Source organism: Corylus avellana, chromosome 4 (assembly GCF_965113065.1).
Source record: "Corylus avellana chromosome 4, dhCorAvel1.hap1.2, whole genome shotgun sequence".
Lineage (NCBI taxonomy): Eukaryota > Viridiplantae > Streptophyta > Magnoliopsida > Fagales > Betulaceae > Corylus > Corylus avellana.
In genome coordinates this window covers 33,386,203-33,404,738 of record NC_142493.1, presented here as the reverse complement: position 1 = coordinate 33,404,738, position 18,536 = coordinate 33,386,203, and the positions used below count along the sequence as shown (strand labels likewise).

The 18,536-nt window shown below is 37.9% G+C and overlaps 2 protein-coding genes across 2 annotated transcripts; one reads left to right on the top strand and one right to left on the bottom strand.

Annotated features, from left to right (window-relative positions):
- Nucleotides 1–5,383: 5,383 nt before the first annotated feature.
- On the bottom strand, nucleotides 5,384–9,454 carry LOC132177829 (uncharacterized). Its single transcript, XM_059590296.2, has 5 exons — nucleotides 9,284–9,454; nucleotides 9,001–9,161; nucleotides 8,791–8,871; nucleotides 5,825–5,948; nucleotides 5,384–5,706 (listed from the first exon to the last, which is right to left on the bottom strand). The coding sequence occupies exons 1-5, from the start codon at nucleotides 9,413–9,415 to the stop codon at nucleotides 5,659–5,661; spliced, it is 546 nt and encodes a 181-aa protein (XP_059446279.1). The 5' UTR covers nucleotides 9,416–9,454; the 3' UTR covers nucleotides 5,384–5,658.
- Nucleotides 9,455–16,130: 6,676 nt separating this feature from the next.
- TBL27 (TRICHOME BIREFRINGENCE-LIKE 27) lies at nucleotides 16,131–18,012 on the top strand. The gene is made up of 2 exons (XM_059590070.2): nucleotides 16,131–16,515; nucleotides 16,618–18,012. Exons 1-2 carry the CDS (start codon nucleotides 16,290–16,292, stop codon nucleotides 17,724–17,726), a joined length of 1,335 nt encoding a protein of 444 aa, XP_059446053.2. The 5' UTR covers nucleotides 16,131–16,289; the 3' UTR covers nucleotides 17,727–18,012.
- The last annotated feature ends 524 nt before the right edge of the window (nucleotides 18,013–18,536 follow it).

Here is an 18,536-nt window from a genome sequence, read left to right as displayed (position 1 = left end):
TCTATTTTCTTCTCTCACTCTGCAGCACCCTTTTTCTTCTAATCACTTGTTTTTGGCTCCTCCAAAAACCACCAAGAAGAAAACACCGTTGCTGCCCTTGTACCTCCTCTTAAATTCTCTCTTTTTCTCCTCCCTTTGGTGCTTCACGTTTTTGGCACACACAAATTCACCTTGTGCTTTGTTCCTTATATAGAAGCTTAACTCTCCTTTTACATGTTGGTCTAGGACTTCTATTATAAGTCAAACAAGGAGTCCTATTACACATAGGAGAAGGACTCCAAAACCCACATGTAAAGGAGCAAACCAGTTGAACCAAAAAACCTCTCCTACTTGAAGAAGGAGACAAAATATTGGGTCCCACCATGACTTTTAATTCAAGTCATACTTAACAATCTCCACCTTGACTTGAATCCCATCAAGTCTACCAAAACGTGTCTCGTCCGATTGTCTCCGCCTCAGCCCCTAAGGGCAATCACACTCCACAAGTGTCACTCAAGTCCAAGTGCCTCTTGAACTTGAGCATAGGACTTGGTTTAGACATAACACCATGCCTCCCTATCAGCCCCGTCGACCGTACAGCTTTCTCCGATGACTTTTTCTTCCTGTAGACCCATCTGCACCCTTTAGCCTTCTTTCTCTTGAGTAATTCTGCCGATTCCCAAGCTTTACCATTCCGTAGTGACTCTACCTCTTTCAGCGTACCATTCTGAACAGACGATGGATCTCCACTACTAGCTGCTCGAGCAAAAGAAATCATATCCTCAAAGCCATACCTCTTTGTTGCTTTTCGATCACGTTTCTCTTTGCCTCTTGCTAAAGAATAAGACTCTTCCCGGTGCTGTAAGTTTCTTGAAGATTTTCTGTCATCACATTCATCCGTGAGTGAACACTGTTTATCAAGCTCCACCTCCACGAATTGTTTCTCTTTCTGCACTGTACTTTCAGAAAGCTCATCTAAGTTAACAAACTCAGACTTCTTCGGTTCATGCTCTGTAACTTCAGGTTCTGCACTTGACTCATTCTTGTACATAGCACACTCATTAAAAGTCACATTCCGACTTCTAATAATCCTCCGATTTTGATCATCCCAAAATCGATAACCGAAGGCCTCATCTCCATATCCAATGAAGAAACGCTTACTAGATTTACCATCTAGTTTTCTCATAGCATCAGACTCAACATGGACATATGAAGCACAACCAAAAACTTTCAGATGTGAAAGATTTACCTCTTTTCCACTCCAGACTTCTTCCGGTAGTCTATGGCTCAGGGGAACGGAAGACCCCCTATTTATCAGGTATGCAGCAGTGCTCACTGCATCAGCCCAGAAAGTCTTTGGTAACCCAGCATGCAACCTCATACTCCTAGCACGCTCATTGAGAGTTCTATTCATGCACTCAGCCACGCCATTCTGCTGCGGCATTCCTGGGATAGTTTTCTCCATTCTAATCCCATTCACTGCACAAAACTGTTTAAACCCCCTGTCTTCGTATTCTCCTCCATTGTCTGATCTCAAACGCTTGAGCTTCAAGCCCGTTTCAGTCTCAACCATGGCCTTCCATTTCTTAAAAGTCTCAAATACATCAGATTTACTTTTCAAGAAATAAACCCATACCTTCCTACTTGAGTCATCAATAAACGTGATGTAATACCGCGAGCCTCCAAAAGATGTCACTGGTGCGGGACCCCACAAATCCGTGTGTACCAGCTCCAGCTTTCCAAGCTTAGGTGCTTTGCCAACTTCCCGAAACTTACCTTCTTCTGCTTCCCTAGGATGCAGCCTTCACACAAATCAGACTCAACTGACTTTAACTCCGGTAGTTTCCCCTTTGACATAAGTACCTTCATCTCTTTCTCGCTCATGTGCCCAAGCCTTAGGTGCCATAGTTTTGAGTCAGCAGTCGTATCTACAACAGCATTTGTACTCTTGCTGTTCATGGTCATATAGAGAGTACCCGTCTTATGACCACGAGCCAAAATCCTAGCTCCCTTGCTGACCTTCCACTTTCCACCGTGAAAATGAATTGAATGCCCTTCCTCATCAAGCTGTCCCACTGAAATCAGATTCTTCCTCAGCTCCGGAACATGCCTGACCTTCTGTAGCTTCCATACCGAGTCATTATGAACTCTAATGCGAACATCGCCTAAGCCCACAACATCCAGCGCTGCTCCGTCAGCCAAATACACCTTCCCGTAATCTCCACCAACATAGTTCTCGAGAATTTCACGGATCGCTGTCGTATGAAAAGATACTCCTGAGTCTAAGACCCAAGAATCAAGGGGACTATCAACAGAAAGAAGTAGGGCATCATATACTTCTTCTGTCACTACGTTTGCATAATCATTCTCAATCTCCTTCCGCAGTTCCCTGCAATTCTTCTTATAGTGGCCAATCTTGCCACAGTTCCAACACTCAGGTTGTCGGTCGAATCTAAATTTGCTTCTCCCTTTTCTGGAATTTGATCTGCCTTGACCAGAGTTTCTATCTTGTCCTCTGCCCCGAGTCTCGAGGTTTAAAGCAGCACCAGAACAAGAGGCTTCACCCGCATCTCTTCTGCAAACCTCTTCACTGAGAATCAAATCTCTGACGTCTTCATAGCTCAGTTTACTCTTTCCTACAGAGTTACTCACAGCCATCCTCACTGCTTCCCAGCTATTTGGCAAAGATGCCAAGACGATCAACGCGCGAACCTCATCATCAAAATTAATTTCCACCGAGGATAATTGATTTGTGATGGTGTTGAACTCATTGAGATGATGTGCCACCGAAGCTCCTTCCGCCATCTTTAGGTTGAACAATTTCTTCATCAGATGCACCTTGTTGTTAGCCGATGGCTTCTCATACATGCTTGACAAAGCCTTCATTAGATCTGCTGCGGTCTTCTCCTTTACAACGTTGTGTGCAACTGATTTTGACAGTGATAACCTGATAACTGCTAGGGCTTTACGATCAAGCAGAGCCCACTCGCTATCATCCATGTCGTCAGGTTGTTCTTCCAAAAGAGGTTGATGAAGATCCTTCCCGTAAAGAATATCTTCAATCTGTACCTTCCAAAACCCAAAATCTTTGCCGTCGAATTTCTCGATTCCCATCTTTCCTTCTTCACCTGCCATCGCTCCCACTCGAACCAACAGCTCTGATACCAGTTGTTAGGAAATTAATCCTATTTCCCAAGACCCGTGAGATGCGAAAAATAAGAAAAATGCGGAATAACAAAGATAAGTAATCACACACGACACAAAGATTTAAGTGGTTCGGCTTAACAAGCCTACATCCACTGGCGGAGACGACCCGGAGAAAATCCACTATCAAAAGATGGAGTACAAAAATAGTAGAGAGAAAATCACTCAGATCCCAAAGCCCCAATACACCCAAATCTCACTATCACACAAGAAAGATTATTCCCAAAATAGAATACAAAAGACAGATGTACAAACTCTTCTTTTGCTGGAACAGATGGCGGCTGATCTCTATTTTCTTCTCTCACTCTGCAGCACCCTTTTTCTTCTAATCACTTGTTTTTGGCTCCTCCAAAAACCACCAAGAAGAAAACACCGTTGCTGCCCTTGTACCTCCTCTTAAATTCTCTCTTTTTCTCCTCCCTTTGGTGCTTCACGTTTTTGGCACACACAAATTCACCTTGTGCTTTGTTCCTTATATAGAAGCTTAACTCTCCTTTTACATGTTGGTCTAGGACTTCTATTATAAGTCAAACAAGGAGTCCTATTACACATAGGAGAAGGACTCCAAAACCCACATGTAAAGGAGCAAACCAGTTGAACCAAAAAACCTCTCCTACTTGAAGAAGGAGACAAAATATTGGGTCCCACCATGACTTTTAATTCAAGTCATACTTAACACCTTTTTCCGGAACGCCGAGCCCTCTAAGCCCGGCTCTTTCTCTCACTCTCCGGCTGTGTTTATGATGTAGATTTGAGGAATGATTTGATTGTGAAATTATGCGGAGTTAATGATGTCCATTTCACGAGGGATTTGATGGTAATGGTGTGAAAGTAATATGAAATGATGGCTTTGGAATTAAAGGAAACATAAGATGCATCATCAAATCTATGAGAATTGCTTCTTAGCCAATTATTTTACTTACTGAGTTGTGGGGTATTTGAGTTTACAAGCCTTGTCTTATGGCCAAGGCATGTTGACTCGGGATGGGAGAGTCCCATCGTCCATTTCGGCACATGGCCCGCTTTCCTTTTTTCTTTTTTGGGCTAAAGCCGAACTTTCGACTAAACCTGGGTCCCGCATTTTTTCAGATCCAAAATTCCACCAACCACGTCACTTCTCCCCGTAAAAAAAAAACAAAAGAAAAAAAAGAAAAAAAGAAAAAGAGATAAAGTGCTTTCATGTCATTATTATTAGGGATAATGTAAAATTGGTCTACATAGTTGGTCTAAATTACAAATCACTCTATATTGTATAACAAATAATTTATAGGTCTATGTAGTTGGCCTAAATTACAAATAATTCTATATGATATAACAAATAATTTATAGGTCCATGTAGTTGGCCTAAATTATAAATCACCTCATGTGGTATAAAAAATAATTTATAAGTTCTCAAGATAGGCCAAAATAACAATTTACTTCTTAAAATCAATTTTCGTTAAGTAACTTAACAAAATCCGTTACTTTGTCTCGTCATACTACTCTAGTAAATTAACATAATCTCTTATATCCCCAAAATTTTATTCTGTGCATAACCCTCCCTCATTTTCATTTTCCTAACCACGATTTGTGTGCATTTTCCAAAAATTTGACAATCATATTTTATGAAACGGCTAGCGAAGATGAAGATAAGGGAAGGTTATGCAAAAGGTAAAACTTTGGGAATAAGGTTGATTTACTGTAGTTGTATAACGTGGAGTGAGAGCTGATGTGTAATCTTAGGTGGTATAATAAAATGATGTGAAAAATCTTAATTGTTATTTCTGAAATTTAGAAATTAATAATAACATATGTTGCAATTTTATTGAGTATAATGTGACAAAATGACAGATTTTGCTAAGTTACTTAATAAAAATTAATTTTATGGAGTAAATTATTATTTTGACATGCTTTGCGAACCTATAAATTATTTTTTATACCACAAGGAGTAATTTATAATTTGTAATTTATGCCAACTACAATGACCAATTCCTTTTCGTTTCTTTTTCTTTTCTTTTATTGTTTCCTTCAATTATTTAGTCAAAAAAGCCCAAAAGCTAGAAGACTCGTGGCTTGTAAAAATGACCATAACTAGCTGTCTAGCTCTACTTTTAGGATCCTGCGTTAGAGATGAGAATGAAGTAAACAAATTCCCCTGTTTTACAAATTGGTTAAGAGTATTGAGCCGGATTGAGGTGGTTTTTTGACAAATTTTACTGTAGAGCGCTCGATATGAATGCTCTAATATTAGAAATAAATCTCGAACTGTCAGACAAACTGCATCACGAAACTGAAGAGCCAGAGATGGCAAAATGAAAGAATAAGTACAGATGAGAAATATAGAAATATGAAAGTCCTTGATGGAATCAGCATCAAAGTGTCAGGGAAAATAGATTACAGGTTTCTCTCACAAGGCTGGGTACAAGTAACCTACCCATCAAGCTTCATCCCACAAACCCACTTTTTCAAGCTCCCGTAGAGTCAAATGCGTAATTATCACTGACCTGGTCCACGAGATTGCAGCCTCTTCCTCTCTAACTCAAGCTAGAATGGAAAAAGATTAAAATCAATAACGATTGATTAACTAAAAAGATTATTATGTATATAATTCCCCTAAAAAGTTACAAGGATAATCAAATATAGGAATCCTGGAGTGTCTTACCACTTTCTTCACCCTGTCGTTGGCAGCAGGAGTTCCTCCACTAACGGATTCAGGGAGATATGGACTGCTAACACGCACCTCATTCATGACCACTATGGCAGTCGTATCCCAGCGCACTGGAAGCCTGATAAAATACCAATGCAATCAGTGGCAGAGAAATCGATAATCTAATTTCTGGCAAACTTTTTTTTAAGAAAAAAAGTGGATGGCAACTCTGAACGGAGTTTTACATCATAACTAGAAAGTAGAAAAAAGAATTCAAGCGAAACTATGAGGTCACTGAACAACTAATGAAATCAAAATCAATGCTGTGCAATTTACAAACTACATATAAAAGTCAGTAAAATTTTGGCTTTGCAGTCATCTGACATGCAAACGACGTCAATGTCTCAAAAAGTTCTACAAACTATAGTCAAGGGTCACTAAATTTGTATTTTACAAGAGAGAACTATGGAGTAAAACAACACAAATCCAGAAATTCTAGGAAATTAGAAAAGAGAGAACTGTTGTAAGTAACCATCTAAACATAGAGAGATTTAAATATAATAGCTTTTTATTCAATCACCGATCTCTCACAATCTTCAAAATTTGGAGTATTGCATTCACTCCAAATACACCATATTAAGCACAAGAGAACCATCCTCTAGACTTCTAGTTCAAATCTTACAAACAAAAGAAAAGGAAAAGAAAATTTAAACAATTACCTAAATACGATTAAGCAATTGCAATAAAACAATTTTACTGCATGTTAAAGGTCTCAGGTTATCAAGCGCAGGAGCATGGGTTTAAATTTTGAGAATGGCCACTTCAAGTGAAGGTGCTAAACGTTATGACCATATTGAGATTTTTCCTCCCAAACTCTGCTTTGGCAATACAAACAAAGTTGCCCCACCCCCCCACCCCCCCAAAAAAATTATTTCAACAACTTTCACCATAACACTTGAGTCACCAAACTTTGTATTAATACAATAGAAGGCTACCCAAGTGTGAACAAAATCTCTTCCAAGAACTATTGCCAGCAACACCGATAGCCTAAGATCAAAGGGACAAATTCATGATTAGAACTGAAACCAAATACTAATGATGAATCAGAAAAACCGATTCGGCATTCGTCTCTTTTAGGAAGCTGGTCATAATATTGGAGTCTAGAGTTGTTAGCATCCATACTGACGGCAGACAACCACCAGTCAAAAAGCATAAAAAATCATCCCAAAATTAATTGTAGTGTAAATCATACCGACTGCATCTTGCTCTTCTCCCTCTAGCATCTTGCCACATTGAGAGAGAGGGGGTTCACATATATCAATCTTTAACCATAATAGCCACAGTTATCTTTGGCATTAAATAACTCAAATTATCATGGCAAAAGTCGGGTTATTTTGTAATATATATATTTTTTTATAAATAATGTATATTTAAGCAACGCGCAGAGGAGCGCAACCCAGGTACACAGGGAACATACAAGAGACCCCTATTCCGTAGAGAAAGAAGAGCATAAATCTAGAAATTCAGAAAAAAGTAGAAGTAGTTGGAATAGGCCAAGCCACTTTCCATGAAAACAGCGTTTGTAGCACCAACTTCTTCAAATGAACCAATTCTCGCTCACAATCGTCAAAGCTTCGAGCATTCCGTTCTCTCCAAACATACCACATCATGCACAATGGTGCTAGTCTCCATATGTGCAACGCAATATGATTTCCCATTTGTCCCCTTCCCCTTCAACTTCCCAAACACTCACTCACCCTGCAAGGCATGACCCACACAACCCCAAATAGTTGAAAAATTGCACTCCAAATCTCGGTAGCCACCTGACAATGTAGGAATAAATGATTGATCGACTCTCCACCATGCTTGCACATGTAACACCATTCAGTCACTATAATATTCCTTCTACGTAAGTTATCCAATATTAATATTTTACTTAGAGCCGCCGTCCATATAAAGAAAACCACCCTCAGTGGTTATTTTGTAATATTTAGGTGTCCACTAGCCAACATTTACTATTTGCTTACAGAACAAAAAGCTTAACACTTAAAGTCACATAAGTCATGATATGCCTTCCAGTTTCCCACACTTCCAAGTTTCAGAAACACAGGTCAATGAAAATTTCTCCCAGTGAAAAGACACCTACAGAGTCCATAAAGCTAGGCTCACATAAATTAATATTTGATAGAAAAATAACTCCCAATTTCTGATCAATTTTAAGAAACCATGTTAACAGATACGTGGTAATAAATAATGTGTAAGAAGAGACGATTGACCACCTGTTCTTGTGTTGTTACATCGTTTTGGACATTTTGGCTATTGTTTTCAATTAGAGATTTGTTAGATATTGCCAAGACTGATAAAAGGCTCACAGGCTGTTTTCAACGACATGAACAATATGGGGTGTCTAGCGTTTCCAAAGGAAAGAAATATGATAACATTTTTTGAAATGGAGAATAAAAAATGCAAGTTGATGTTGGTCTTATCTCTTTGTTTTTCTCATAGAGTAGGGTACTAAGGGCATAGTCATACTTCAACAAAATTAGAGATTTACTTTCTACAAAACGGTTACATATGCATAGACTTCATCTCCTCCGATTCACAAAATGAATATTTCAAATAGACATCTACTTCAGTCTCCATTGCCCTTTTACTTATAAAATCATCACAAATTCCACCTCTTACTTTCTTTTTTTATTTTCTTTTGGCAGACCACAGATTCTTCAGTTACAAGACTTTTAACAGAATAAAGTGCGTCTATAGTAAGACTTCAACCCTATTGAATTCGTGACAATATAATACCAGTGATGCAAATTGCAATAATAACTGTTCAGGTACTCTAATAACTGTTCAGGTACTCTAAAATGCCAAGTTTAGTAACTGACCAACTCTCCTTGAAGCACATAAAAGTGTACTAGTAACAAAATACGAATTATAGTAATAAATTGCATAATCTTCAGATTACGAGGGCTGGCACTTACGTTTTGGACAAGGCGTCGAAAATGTTCTGGGCCTCGCTGGTGACACCCACGCCTATCCTCTCAGCATCTGCCTCTGCCTGTCTGCAATCAACCTCATCAAACAAATCATTATTCGTCAACAAAATCAGCAAGAAATACACAAGAAAAAAAAAAAAAATCCCAAATGGGGTTGTAATGCAAAATGCTATAAAATAAATAAATAAAACCCACCGAATGGCCGAATCTTCTCGAGCTTGCAGACTATTAAGATCAAGATAACACTTTTTGATATCAAGTGGGTCTTCTGCTTGGCCCAATAAAGACCACTCTTTTATATAGTTGGCCTTCAACAGCCTTATATTCCTGCGAGTTCCCTGCTTCGAACCCTCTTGTTCGCACCCAACAAATGTTAAAGAAGAACAAAAAAGAATAACAGTGAACCTCAAAATTTTGTTTTTGTTTAGCTTTCTAGGGTTAGCAAAAAAAACATAATTAGGGCGGTTGGAAGGATATGAAGGACGAGGATGTTGGAGAAGCGGTCGAAGGTGATGACCTGGCCTTCGAACTCGTCGCCTAAGGTGGTCTTGATGGAGAGCAGGCAGCCCACCACGAAGTCCTCAGGGTTGGCGCTTCCATCCATGGCCATCTGCTTCTGCTTCTGCTGCCTCTCTGTTAAATAATTCAATGTTTTGTTGTTCTCTACTATTGTGGGTTTATTTGTGACATTTTGGGCTTTCTATGTTCCCTTCCTTTGCCTATTGGGTTGGGTCGAGTTTATCGTTGGTGGGCTTGGTTTGGGTTGAGGAAGGAGACCGTTGTATAGAGCCTCATCAAACCAAATGGTATACGGAGGGGAGAGATGGGCTTCAACTTTTTTTTTTTTTTTTTTTTTTTGACAGTGAGATGGGCTCAAACTTGACATTGATAGTTGCTCGCTTCAGGTTACTTTTCCCTCATTTATCACATTCATTTTATATTAGTTGAGAATAGTAACATGTTTTAAGTGGTTGTTCATGCCAGTCACTTAAAATACATGACACGAAGTCATCAATCGGCTATAGACCACGCTTTATGAAGCGGAAGTCACTAATTCAAATATGTCTCCCCCTTTCCCTCCCCTTATGCGGACATGTCAAAAAACATGTTATGGAATATTTAATGAGAAATGCTATATACTATACCTTCATACTATTGAGCTTGTGTGACAGTGTCCATTAACTCTTGTTAAAAATAAAATAAATAAATCAATAGCTATCCCATTAGCCATATGGAATGGAGGTGGGATAGGAGTGTAATATATAGTATTACTCATATATATATATATATATATATATAATATTTTTTGCAAAATGTTTTGAATTTATTTTTTAGAAAAAAATTGTAATATGTTAGTAGTAAGAACTAAATTTGAAAATTCATTTAATTAACTCGTATTTGAGATGTGAAAATGGTTTTCTAGTATTTTACCGGACAACACAAAATATTTAAAAATTAAAATGTATCACTCAAGAAGTAGCTCAATCGGCTAGGACTACGCCTAATGAATTAGAAGTTACTAGTTCGGATCCCTCTTCCCTCTTTTATGGGGACATGTAAAAAAATAAAAATAAAATAAAATGTATCGATCATTTTTTTATTTTTTTTTTGGAGGCCTTCTAATTTGTATAGGCTTATTTTTTTTTTTTTTTACATGTCCACACAAGGAAATTGGGAAGAGAAATTCGAACTAGTGACCTCTGCTTCATGAAAGGTGGTTCACAGTCGATTGAGCTACTCCTTGAAAACCTAATTTGTGTAGGTTAAATTAAACTGAATCAAAGCCAAAATCCATCCACAAATAGAAGATGGGGTCCACAATACCAACCAACCACATAGATGGACGATACCGAAGTGGTCGGTGCTCTCGTGAATACACCAACTTCTGGCAAAAATAAAATAATGTTTTGTTTACAATCCCTTTTTTTTTTCTCTAATTTCATACGTTTTTTTTTTATAAGCGTGGAATATTTTGGATTTTGTAGTATATGGACGGTCAAAAATCCGAGTTTAAAATGTTGTGGGATGTACATAATACATCCCCTCCCTGCTCATAAATGCATTAGATTTAGATTGAATTATGGTCACCGTCCGATCTTCAATAAGAAGTTTAAGATCGTTGTTCTGTGCACGTTCACCGGCATTTGCTTTCTTTCTGTAATCATTGTGGTTGGGCTGTGATGAACAACGATCATGGCGTCCAGATGGCAGGATTTGCTGTCGTTCTATTGGGCTAATTTGGGTGAGCTGGAAAATAAACGCACCATTGGTGGTTTCAGATTCAGAAGATGGGGAAAACTCAAAAAACTAAAAAATGCAACGAGGCCATGTGTGGGATCCACGACCGATGATAAGGTTTTATTTGTAATTTTATATTAGACATGCTTGCTTGATGCCTGTCTGTCGTACGTGTTGTATTCATGGAATGTCTCACTCAATTTTACTCCTGTATTAAGAACACAATTATTCCAAAAAAAAAAAAAAAAAAAAAAAAAAAAAAAAAAACCCATCAATTTAAGGTTTAACTAAGATAATTCAATTTGGCCATTGGACTTGCCGAATAATTATCCTAAAGAGTAGGGGTTGGTACAATGGTCCTCCTACCTGACACAATTATTTTTTCGGTTTTTCCTAATTAAAATAATTAAGGAAATGATACAATGGATCAAAACACCGAAAAATGAGTGGACTTTTGAACATCAGTCCTAAAACAAAAAATACATTATAAAATTATATATAAAATGTAAGAAATTGGACAAACAAGTTTCACGGACCTCTTAAGTAGGCCGCATAAAGCGGTTTCAGAAATAAAAGAGGAACAGATAGGGACAAACGACTCATTTGAACCCCTACTATGAACCTACAACAACCACCCAAAGGAAGTTGAAGCAGAAAAGACACTGTTGTAACATTAAACAATAATAGAAGGAGAGAGGCACCAACACCTTCTTTAAAGCAAAAGTCTCCGCTACTGAATATATCTAAAGAAAAATAGGGAGACATAAATTCAAACCTGCCGACTACATCAACAAAAAAAACAAAATAAAATACAAAAATACAACAAAAAGACTAGCTACAATAGCATCAACGGAGGCGTGGCAGCTTGAGCACCCTGATTGGTGCATGTGGAGCACGAGCTGGAGAGTAGGATCCATGCACAGGCACATGGAGGCCACGCGCCGGCGCGGTGGCAAGGTGGTGGAGAGGCTGGAGAAGGTGAAGGTGATTTGTATAGTATGATTTGTATATATACATAATGTATCTTTTTACACATCTTTGCTTTTGTACCGTTAATTAGTAGTTTTTAGTTGAAATTGGTGCAGGTATAAAAATAAGAATAATAATAATGAATGGGAAACTGAGCTGGCCACCACAACGTTCACTGCCCATAGGCCGTTCCCTTCCATTTTATTCGAATTTCCATGTGCGGATGAGACATATGAGTCTAATACAATTATGGGAATTTCAAACCTCAATGGTAGAGTGTTTGATTAACTTATTGGATGCTTAATTAAAATTAAGAATGCTGTTTTTTTTAAAGAACTAAGTTTAATTATCAAGTATATATATATATAATGCAAAATGGCCTCCACAAATTTGGAGGATGCCCATGCCTATATGTGTTGTATATAATGTTCTTAAGTTGATTTCGTATATGCTAAAGTTTCTCAGAAAGATATTCAACAATGAGGGGTTCTTGAAAAGGAGATTTTGTTGGATCTATATTATATTATATGTACGTAACATGCATAAACTACTTGTATAGTTGCATTTAATTTGATGATTAGTAGATATATTATCTTGTGAATCTGCTAAGCTGACAGCTAAATACAAGATAAATCAAGCTAGATGCCAAGATCGCCGAGAGAATCTTGCAGAGACAACTTAATTTGATGCTTTTGCATACCTCCAAAACCAATTAACCCAAATGATTCCTTCTCTGATAACACTAAATTTCCTCATTCCAGTGTAAATGAACTCCAAAATGGCATTTCTCTTCCTCTTTGTCCTCTGGATTTTCCACTATCAATGTGATATTCTTATATTAATAAGTCTAAGAGCTTGCTTTAATTAAAAGAAATGGTGAATATATATATATACTATGGTGCTTGAAAACACTTGCCAGTTGCCCTCCATAACTCTCTTTAATTATTAATTGATATTATCTATTAATTTGAATCTTAGATCTGTCCCATGTAACTTATTTCCATCGACTTACTTCTTGAATATAACGTTCACATTTTCCTCCGAATTCGCCTGGAGAAAATTTCTCAAACCCATTATATTAAATTGATATATATTCTTCAAACATGTAATTTTCGCATGCAATTTTTTATATATAAAAAGTATTGGTTCTCACGTGCATTTTTAACACGAGTAATATTAGAAACCACATTTTGATCCCATTATTATTTCACTATTTTGATGTGACAACACCATCATCAATTTCTAGCATACTTTAAGAATACATGTCACTTTAATGGTCCAGCTTAATTCTGAGCAAAGTTTTGTAACCACATAAATGTAGAAATAAAATAAAAGTTGTTATCGTGCACACCAATAATGAATAATATGAAATTGAAAAAGAAATAGTTGAGACACAGATTTACGTGGTTCGGCAATGTGCCTACGTTCACAAAAAGTGCGACTATATTTTACTATTAATGATTCAGGGTTACAATATAACATATATATTAGAAAACCCTAATTGTATGAACGTATTTTGAAAAATCTCAAAATACTCCGTACCTTACTGTACCGTACCCCAAAATATGTTAAGGTCCTGCTCCGTGAACATTGATTCACTCCGCTAGTCTACTTGACCAACCATTGGTATTCAAATATTACTCTCTATACTGTCACTAATTTCAATAAATTTATACTCGTATAAAGTATGCGTATGAGAGTGTGTACATATATATAAATAATGAATTGCTTTCACAAGATGATTGTGATTGGTTTGTCTGACTCTAGTGGCTTTTCCTCGTGCTTTTAGGTTGGAGGCCTTATTTATGACAGCAAGACTTCTTCGCCTTTTAGGTAAGAGGTCATGTTCATGATAGCGAGAATTCTGTGGCGTCCTCAATATACAATATCGCTGCATTGTGTACAAAACGCCAACATGATCATGCGGCTAACCTTGTTAATTCTTTTTTCCTGGTTACGTTCATCATCATCATGGACCCAATATCACATCATCATCCATCAATTTGTGATGGAATCTAACCGTGGTGAGTTCATATACATAAATGCAACCATATTAGGTTATTATAATTTCAAAGAATTCCAATCGCCTAAAAATAAGAGTTTGCAAGGTCTATTTGTTTAAGACAAATGGGTTTAACATCTTAAGCTATCCTAAACAAATAAGCCTTATAGCCTTCCACTCTAATGTCAAGAAGATCTTCATCTTTGATAATGGCTTGTAATGATATTAGAGATTTATCAACAGTAGGTTCTATCAACATTTTTTTCTTTTCTTTTTGTCAAACTACATGCTACTAGAACTATTTGCACATGGTCTCGTACGATAAGTCCAATGGGGATTCGAATTCCCCTTGGAGTAGGTGTACTACGAAAGGAAGTTAATTCTTATATGCTCTAGCCCCTTATCTACAACTACGTTCCAATTAATTTTAAACATACTTGTGGAAGGCTTTTACCAAAGCATTGGTGTGTCTACTTGAGGAGGACCCTACACTTCATGCTCCTTTTCGTTTACTCTCCTAAATTCATCAAGAGAGACAATAACTTCTCGAGATACTTGCTTAAGACGAGAGAATTCACCCCATGCGCTACATTGTTCCTCTGAATCCATATATTTTCAGGCTATCATCGCGGTAAACTCATCTTTTCTACACATGAAAACAAGTGAGCCCCTCATCAATGCATTTTTGCAATTTTGTTGGACCACAACTCCAAACATATTGTCTGATGGACAACTCCATAAGATGCACTTGACCATTTCTTCATCCCTCCCATAAATTGGACATTGTGCATCTTGGACGACCCCACTTCTCAATAAATTCATTTTGGTAGGTCGAAGTTTTTGACAAACTCTCCACATTAACATTTTAACCGCATTTGAATACTAAGTATATACTCGATAATAATGATAATGGATGTTCCATTTGTCATAATACAATATTGATAAGTTCAACAATGATAACAATTCCAAGTTCAACAGTAATTATAATTGTGCATTCATTAATAATGGTAAAAGCGCACAAATTAATGAGTTCTACAATGATAATTATGCCATGTTCAATAGTAATAGTAATTGCACATTCATCAGTAATGGTAGAAGCGAACTTATCAATAGTAATAGATGCACACCCTGTAATTATGGAAGATGTGCGCTATGCATCCAACAAAAATGATGAATGCACTTTGTACGTCTACCATGATGGTGGATGCGTGGATGCACGTTGTGTGTCCAACGATAATAGTAGTTGTGTGTTCAACAATACTAATAGATGGGTGATGTGCATCCAACAATCAAATCTATCGCAAATATATGATTAAATAAAATAATTAATTAAACAATTAAATCAATTATCTTATATTAGCTTTTTTTTTTTTTTTTTAAATAAATAGTAATTCAATAAAGTTTAATAATAATAATAACAATGATTTTGTGAGTGAGGATTGTGACAACTTCGCCAATGGTAATGACAATAAATAAGGACAGTGAAAAGAATAATAATAGAAAAACAATTGTAGCACTCCGCCATAGCCGCCCTATAATATCCCCCTTATTTGGGCAAGTGATTATAGGGATTTAAATAGAAAGACTTGAGAGTAATACGGAGGCTTGATACAACCGGCTCACCGACTTCCTATAATCTTAGATTAATCGGGATGTCCTTTGATGTCTACGAGCCACGAGGCGCTTTCTAATTGGATATTAGTACTCTGGCTTTTTCCTTTGGATGTTGATTACAAATTGACAGAAATAATTGGGGGTGATGGGGAGCACTAATTTGTATCTCAAAGACGATTTTGCCCTTGCAAAGCCGGAGTTACATGCTTTATGTCCCATCAACATATGGGTACTTTTGGGTTTCGACCTGCCCTTAATGGTGGCAACTAACCCCAGCCCCAGGTCCCCATTAATCAAACCGTATAGGGCGGCCATATACCTTGCCCACCACAAAAATAAAAAAATAAAAAATAAAAAAATAAAAAAAGAAGGGTTTTGCTAGAGTACCACATGTTGCTGTAACAGGCATCAACATCTAGAAAAAACAACAGTCAACGCCAAAGCTTTGGCTAAAATTACTGGACTCGATGTGACTTTACTGTGTCACGCACCACAAACAAAACGCAACCCCTCTCTCTCTCTCTCTCTCACTCCGCCAGCCCAAGAGAGAAAAAGTACTAATTTTTTTGGTGTCTTGCTCAGCCTTCTCACCTCTGAAACACTCCAGAAAACAGAGATAATTAAGGATAGAGAAAAAGCAGGAAGGAGGAGAAGAACACCAATGAAATCAATGGGTGTTGGGGCAGCAAGTCCTTTCAAAGACCAACTGCACTCCCTCACCAGGAAGCTCTTACCGTGGACCATCTATGCTATCTTCCCCTTAGCCATCTTTCGCCTTTACTTTTACCCTCTCCAACTCCCTCAATCTTCCACCGACCAGCTTCCAAGTACCTCCTCCATAGCCATCACCTCCTCCGCTTCTCCGACTCATATTTCTTCTTCTAAAGGTACACGCACGCACGCACTCTTTTTTTTTTTGGTTGAAAAACACTCAAATATTTGTTGGGTTTTGCGATTTATTACTGAAAAAGGCTCTATATGTTGTGCAGAACAGGAAAGAGCTGATGACACTCCATGTGACTACACCATCGGCAAATGGGTCCATGACAAGTCGGGCCCTTTATACAATGGAACAACATGCGGTGCCATCAAGGATGGCCAGAATTGCATCAGCCATGGCAGACCAGACCTGGACTACCTCCATTGGAGGTGGAAGCCCAAGAAATGCGGCCTACCAAGGTTTGAACCAAACACTTTTCTTCAACTCATTAGCAACAAGCATATAGCATTTGTGGGTGACTCCATGGCTAGGAACCAATTAGAATCCCTTCTCTGCATGCTAGCCACTGCCTCTGTGCCAAACCTTGTCTACCGTGACAGCGAGGAGAACAAATTTCGTAGGTGGAATTTCCCTTCTCATAATGCAAATCTATCAGTTTACTGGTCACCCTTTCTCGTAAAAGGTATTGAAAAATCGCAACAAGAGCCTAATTACAACAAATTGTATTTAGATCGAGTTGATGAAAGGTGGGCAAGTGAGTTGGATCATATAGACATGATTGTTTTTTCAATTGGGCATTGGTTTCTGCACCCGGCGGTGTACTTCGAGGGTGATTCAGTTTTAGGCTGCCATTACTGCCCTGGTCTCAATCACACAGAGATTGGGTTTTATGATGTTTTAAGGAAGAGTTTAAGGACTACCCTTAAGACCATAACTGAAAGGAGAGGCTCTAAATCTAATGGTAATGGAATCGATGTAATTGTGACCACATTTTCGCCTTCCCATTTCGAAGGTGATTGGGATAAGGCCGGAGCTTGTCCAAAGAAAGAGCCTTACAACGAGAGTGAGAAGCAGCTTGAAGGAATGAATGCAGAGATGAGAAAAATTGAGGTGGAAGAAGTGGAAGCGGCACAGGAGAATGCTAAGCAATTTGCAGGGTATAGAGTGGAGGCGCTGGACGTGACCAAGTTGTCGTTAATGCGGCCGGATGGTCACCCGGGGCCATACATGCATCCTTTTCCATTTGCTTATGGGGTGGCAGAACGTGTGCAGAACGATTGTGTGCATTGGTGCTTGCCGGGGCCCGTAGACACATGGAATGAAATTTTGCTGCAAGTGTTGAAGAAATGGGAGGGTCCATCAAAGAGAGGAGAATGAGTTATTGCTATTTGCTATATCAAATTGGCAAGGCTGTTTATCTTTGGTGCTGAGAGAAGAGGGGAGAAATCATTGGTTTCTCCTACAGAAGGATAGAAAATGAGAGATGAGGAGAGAGACAATTGGTGAAGTTAATTGAGAAGAGAGAGATATCATGTAATGGGACCAAAGATAACGATTTTTTTGGAAGATTGTTTATTCTGTCATTCTGTCATTCTGTGTAAATGTATAAATGTTTTTGAATGTGAAAGTTGTTGGGTAATTTATGAAGATCAGTGTTTCTGTATGGATCCAGAATGTGAAGTTTGGCCACATCCCCACCCAGCAACAAGCTAGGCTTGCTACTTGCTAGCCTTGAACCCTTCAGTTTTGTCTTCTGAGGAGTTTGTTTGCATGCAGATTTCTTCTATCTTGCTTCAACTTTCATCTTTTCCTAGCTGCTCTGCTTTTGAAATATGAAACCCTATCTTTTTTACTATTAGTTGCTATCAGAGGAAGTATTCAATTTTGGACAAAACCCAGCTATTAGGTGAGCTGAATTGATCAAATCAGGAGCAGGTAAGACCCTTCATTAACTATGATTTCTTCAAACAAGTTTCATGTAGATGTCAACACTGAATAAAATATTATACTATCATCATTTTTTTTTTTTTCCAAATATTACCATATAATCACAAATGAACGCTACTGTCCACATGATACTTTTCAACCCATGAATTTGTAAAGAGTTATACTCCGTACATTTTCCAAGTGATTTTCTATATCCAATTACAAGAGATTTGAGTTGATGATATTGAGATTCATTCTTTA

What these genes read in the sequence shown, in the direction of transcription:
- LOC132177829 (XM_059590296.2), bottom strand. Translation starts at nt 9,415, where the DNA reads ATGGCCATGGATGGAAGCGCCAACCCTGAGGACTTCGTGGTGGGCTGC. An exon ending in TCTCCAACATCCTCGTCCTT is followed by an intron (nt 9,162 to 9,283) that starts CATATCCTTCCA and finishes GTTGGGTGCGAA; the next exon opens with CAAGAGGGTTCGAAGCAGGG. An exon ending in TTCGACGCCTTGTCCAAAAC is followed by an intron (nt 5,949 to 8,790) that starts GTAAGTGCCAGC and finishes GTATTTTATCAG; the next exon opens with GCTTCCAGTGCGCTGGGATA.
- TBL27 (XM_059590070.2), top strand. Translation starts at nt 16,290, where the DNA reads ATGAAATCAATGGGTGTTGGGGCAGCAAGTCCTTTCAAAGACCAACTG. An exon ending in TCATATTTCTTCTTCTAAAG is followed by an intron (nt 16,516 to 16,617) that starts GTACACGCACGC and finishes TATGTTGTGCAG; the next exon opens with AACAGGAAAGAGCTGATGAC.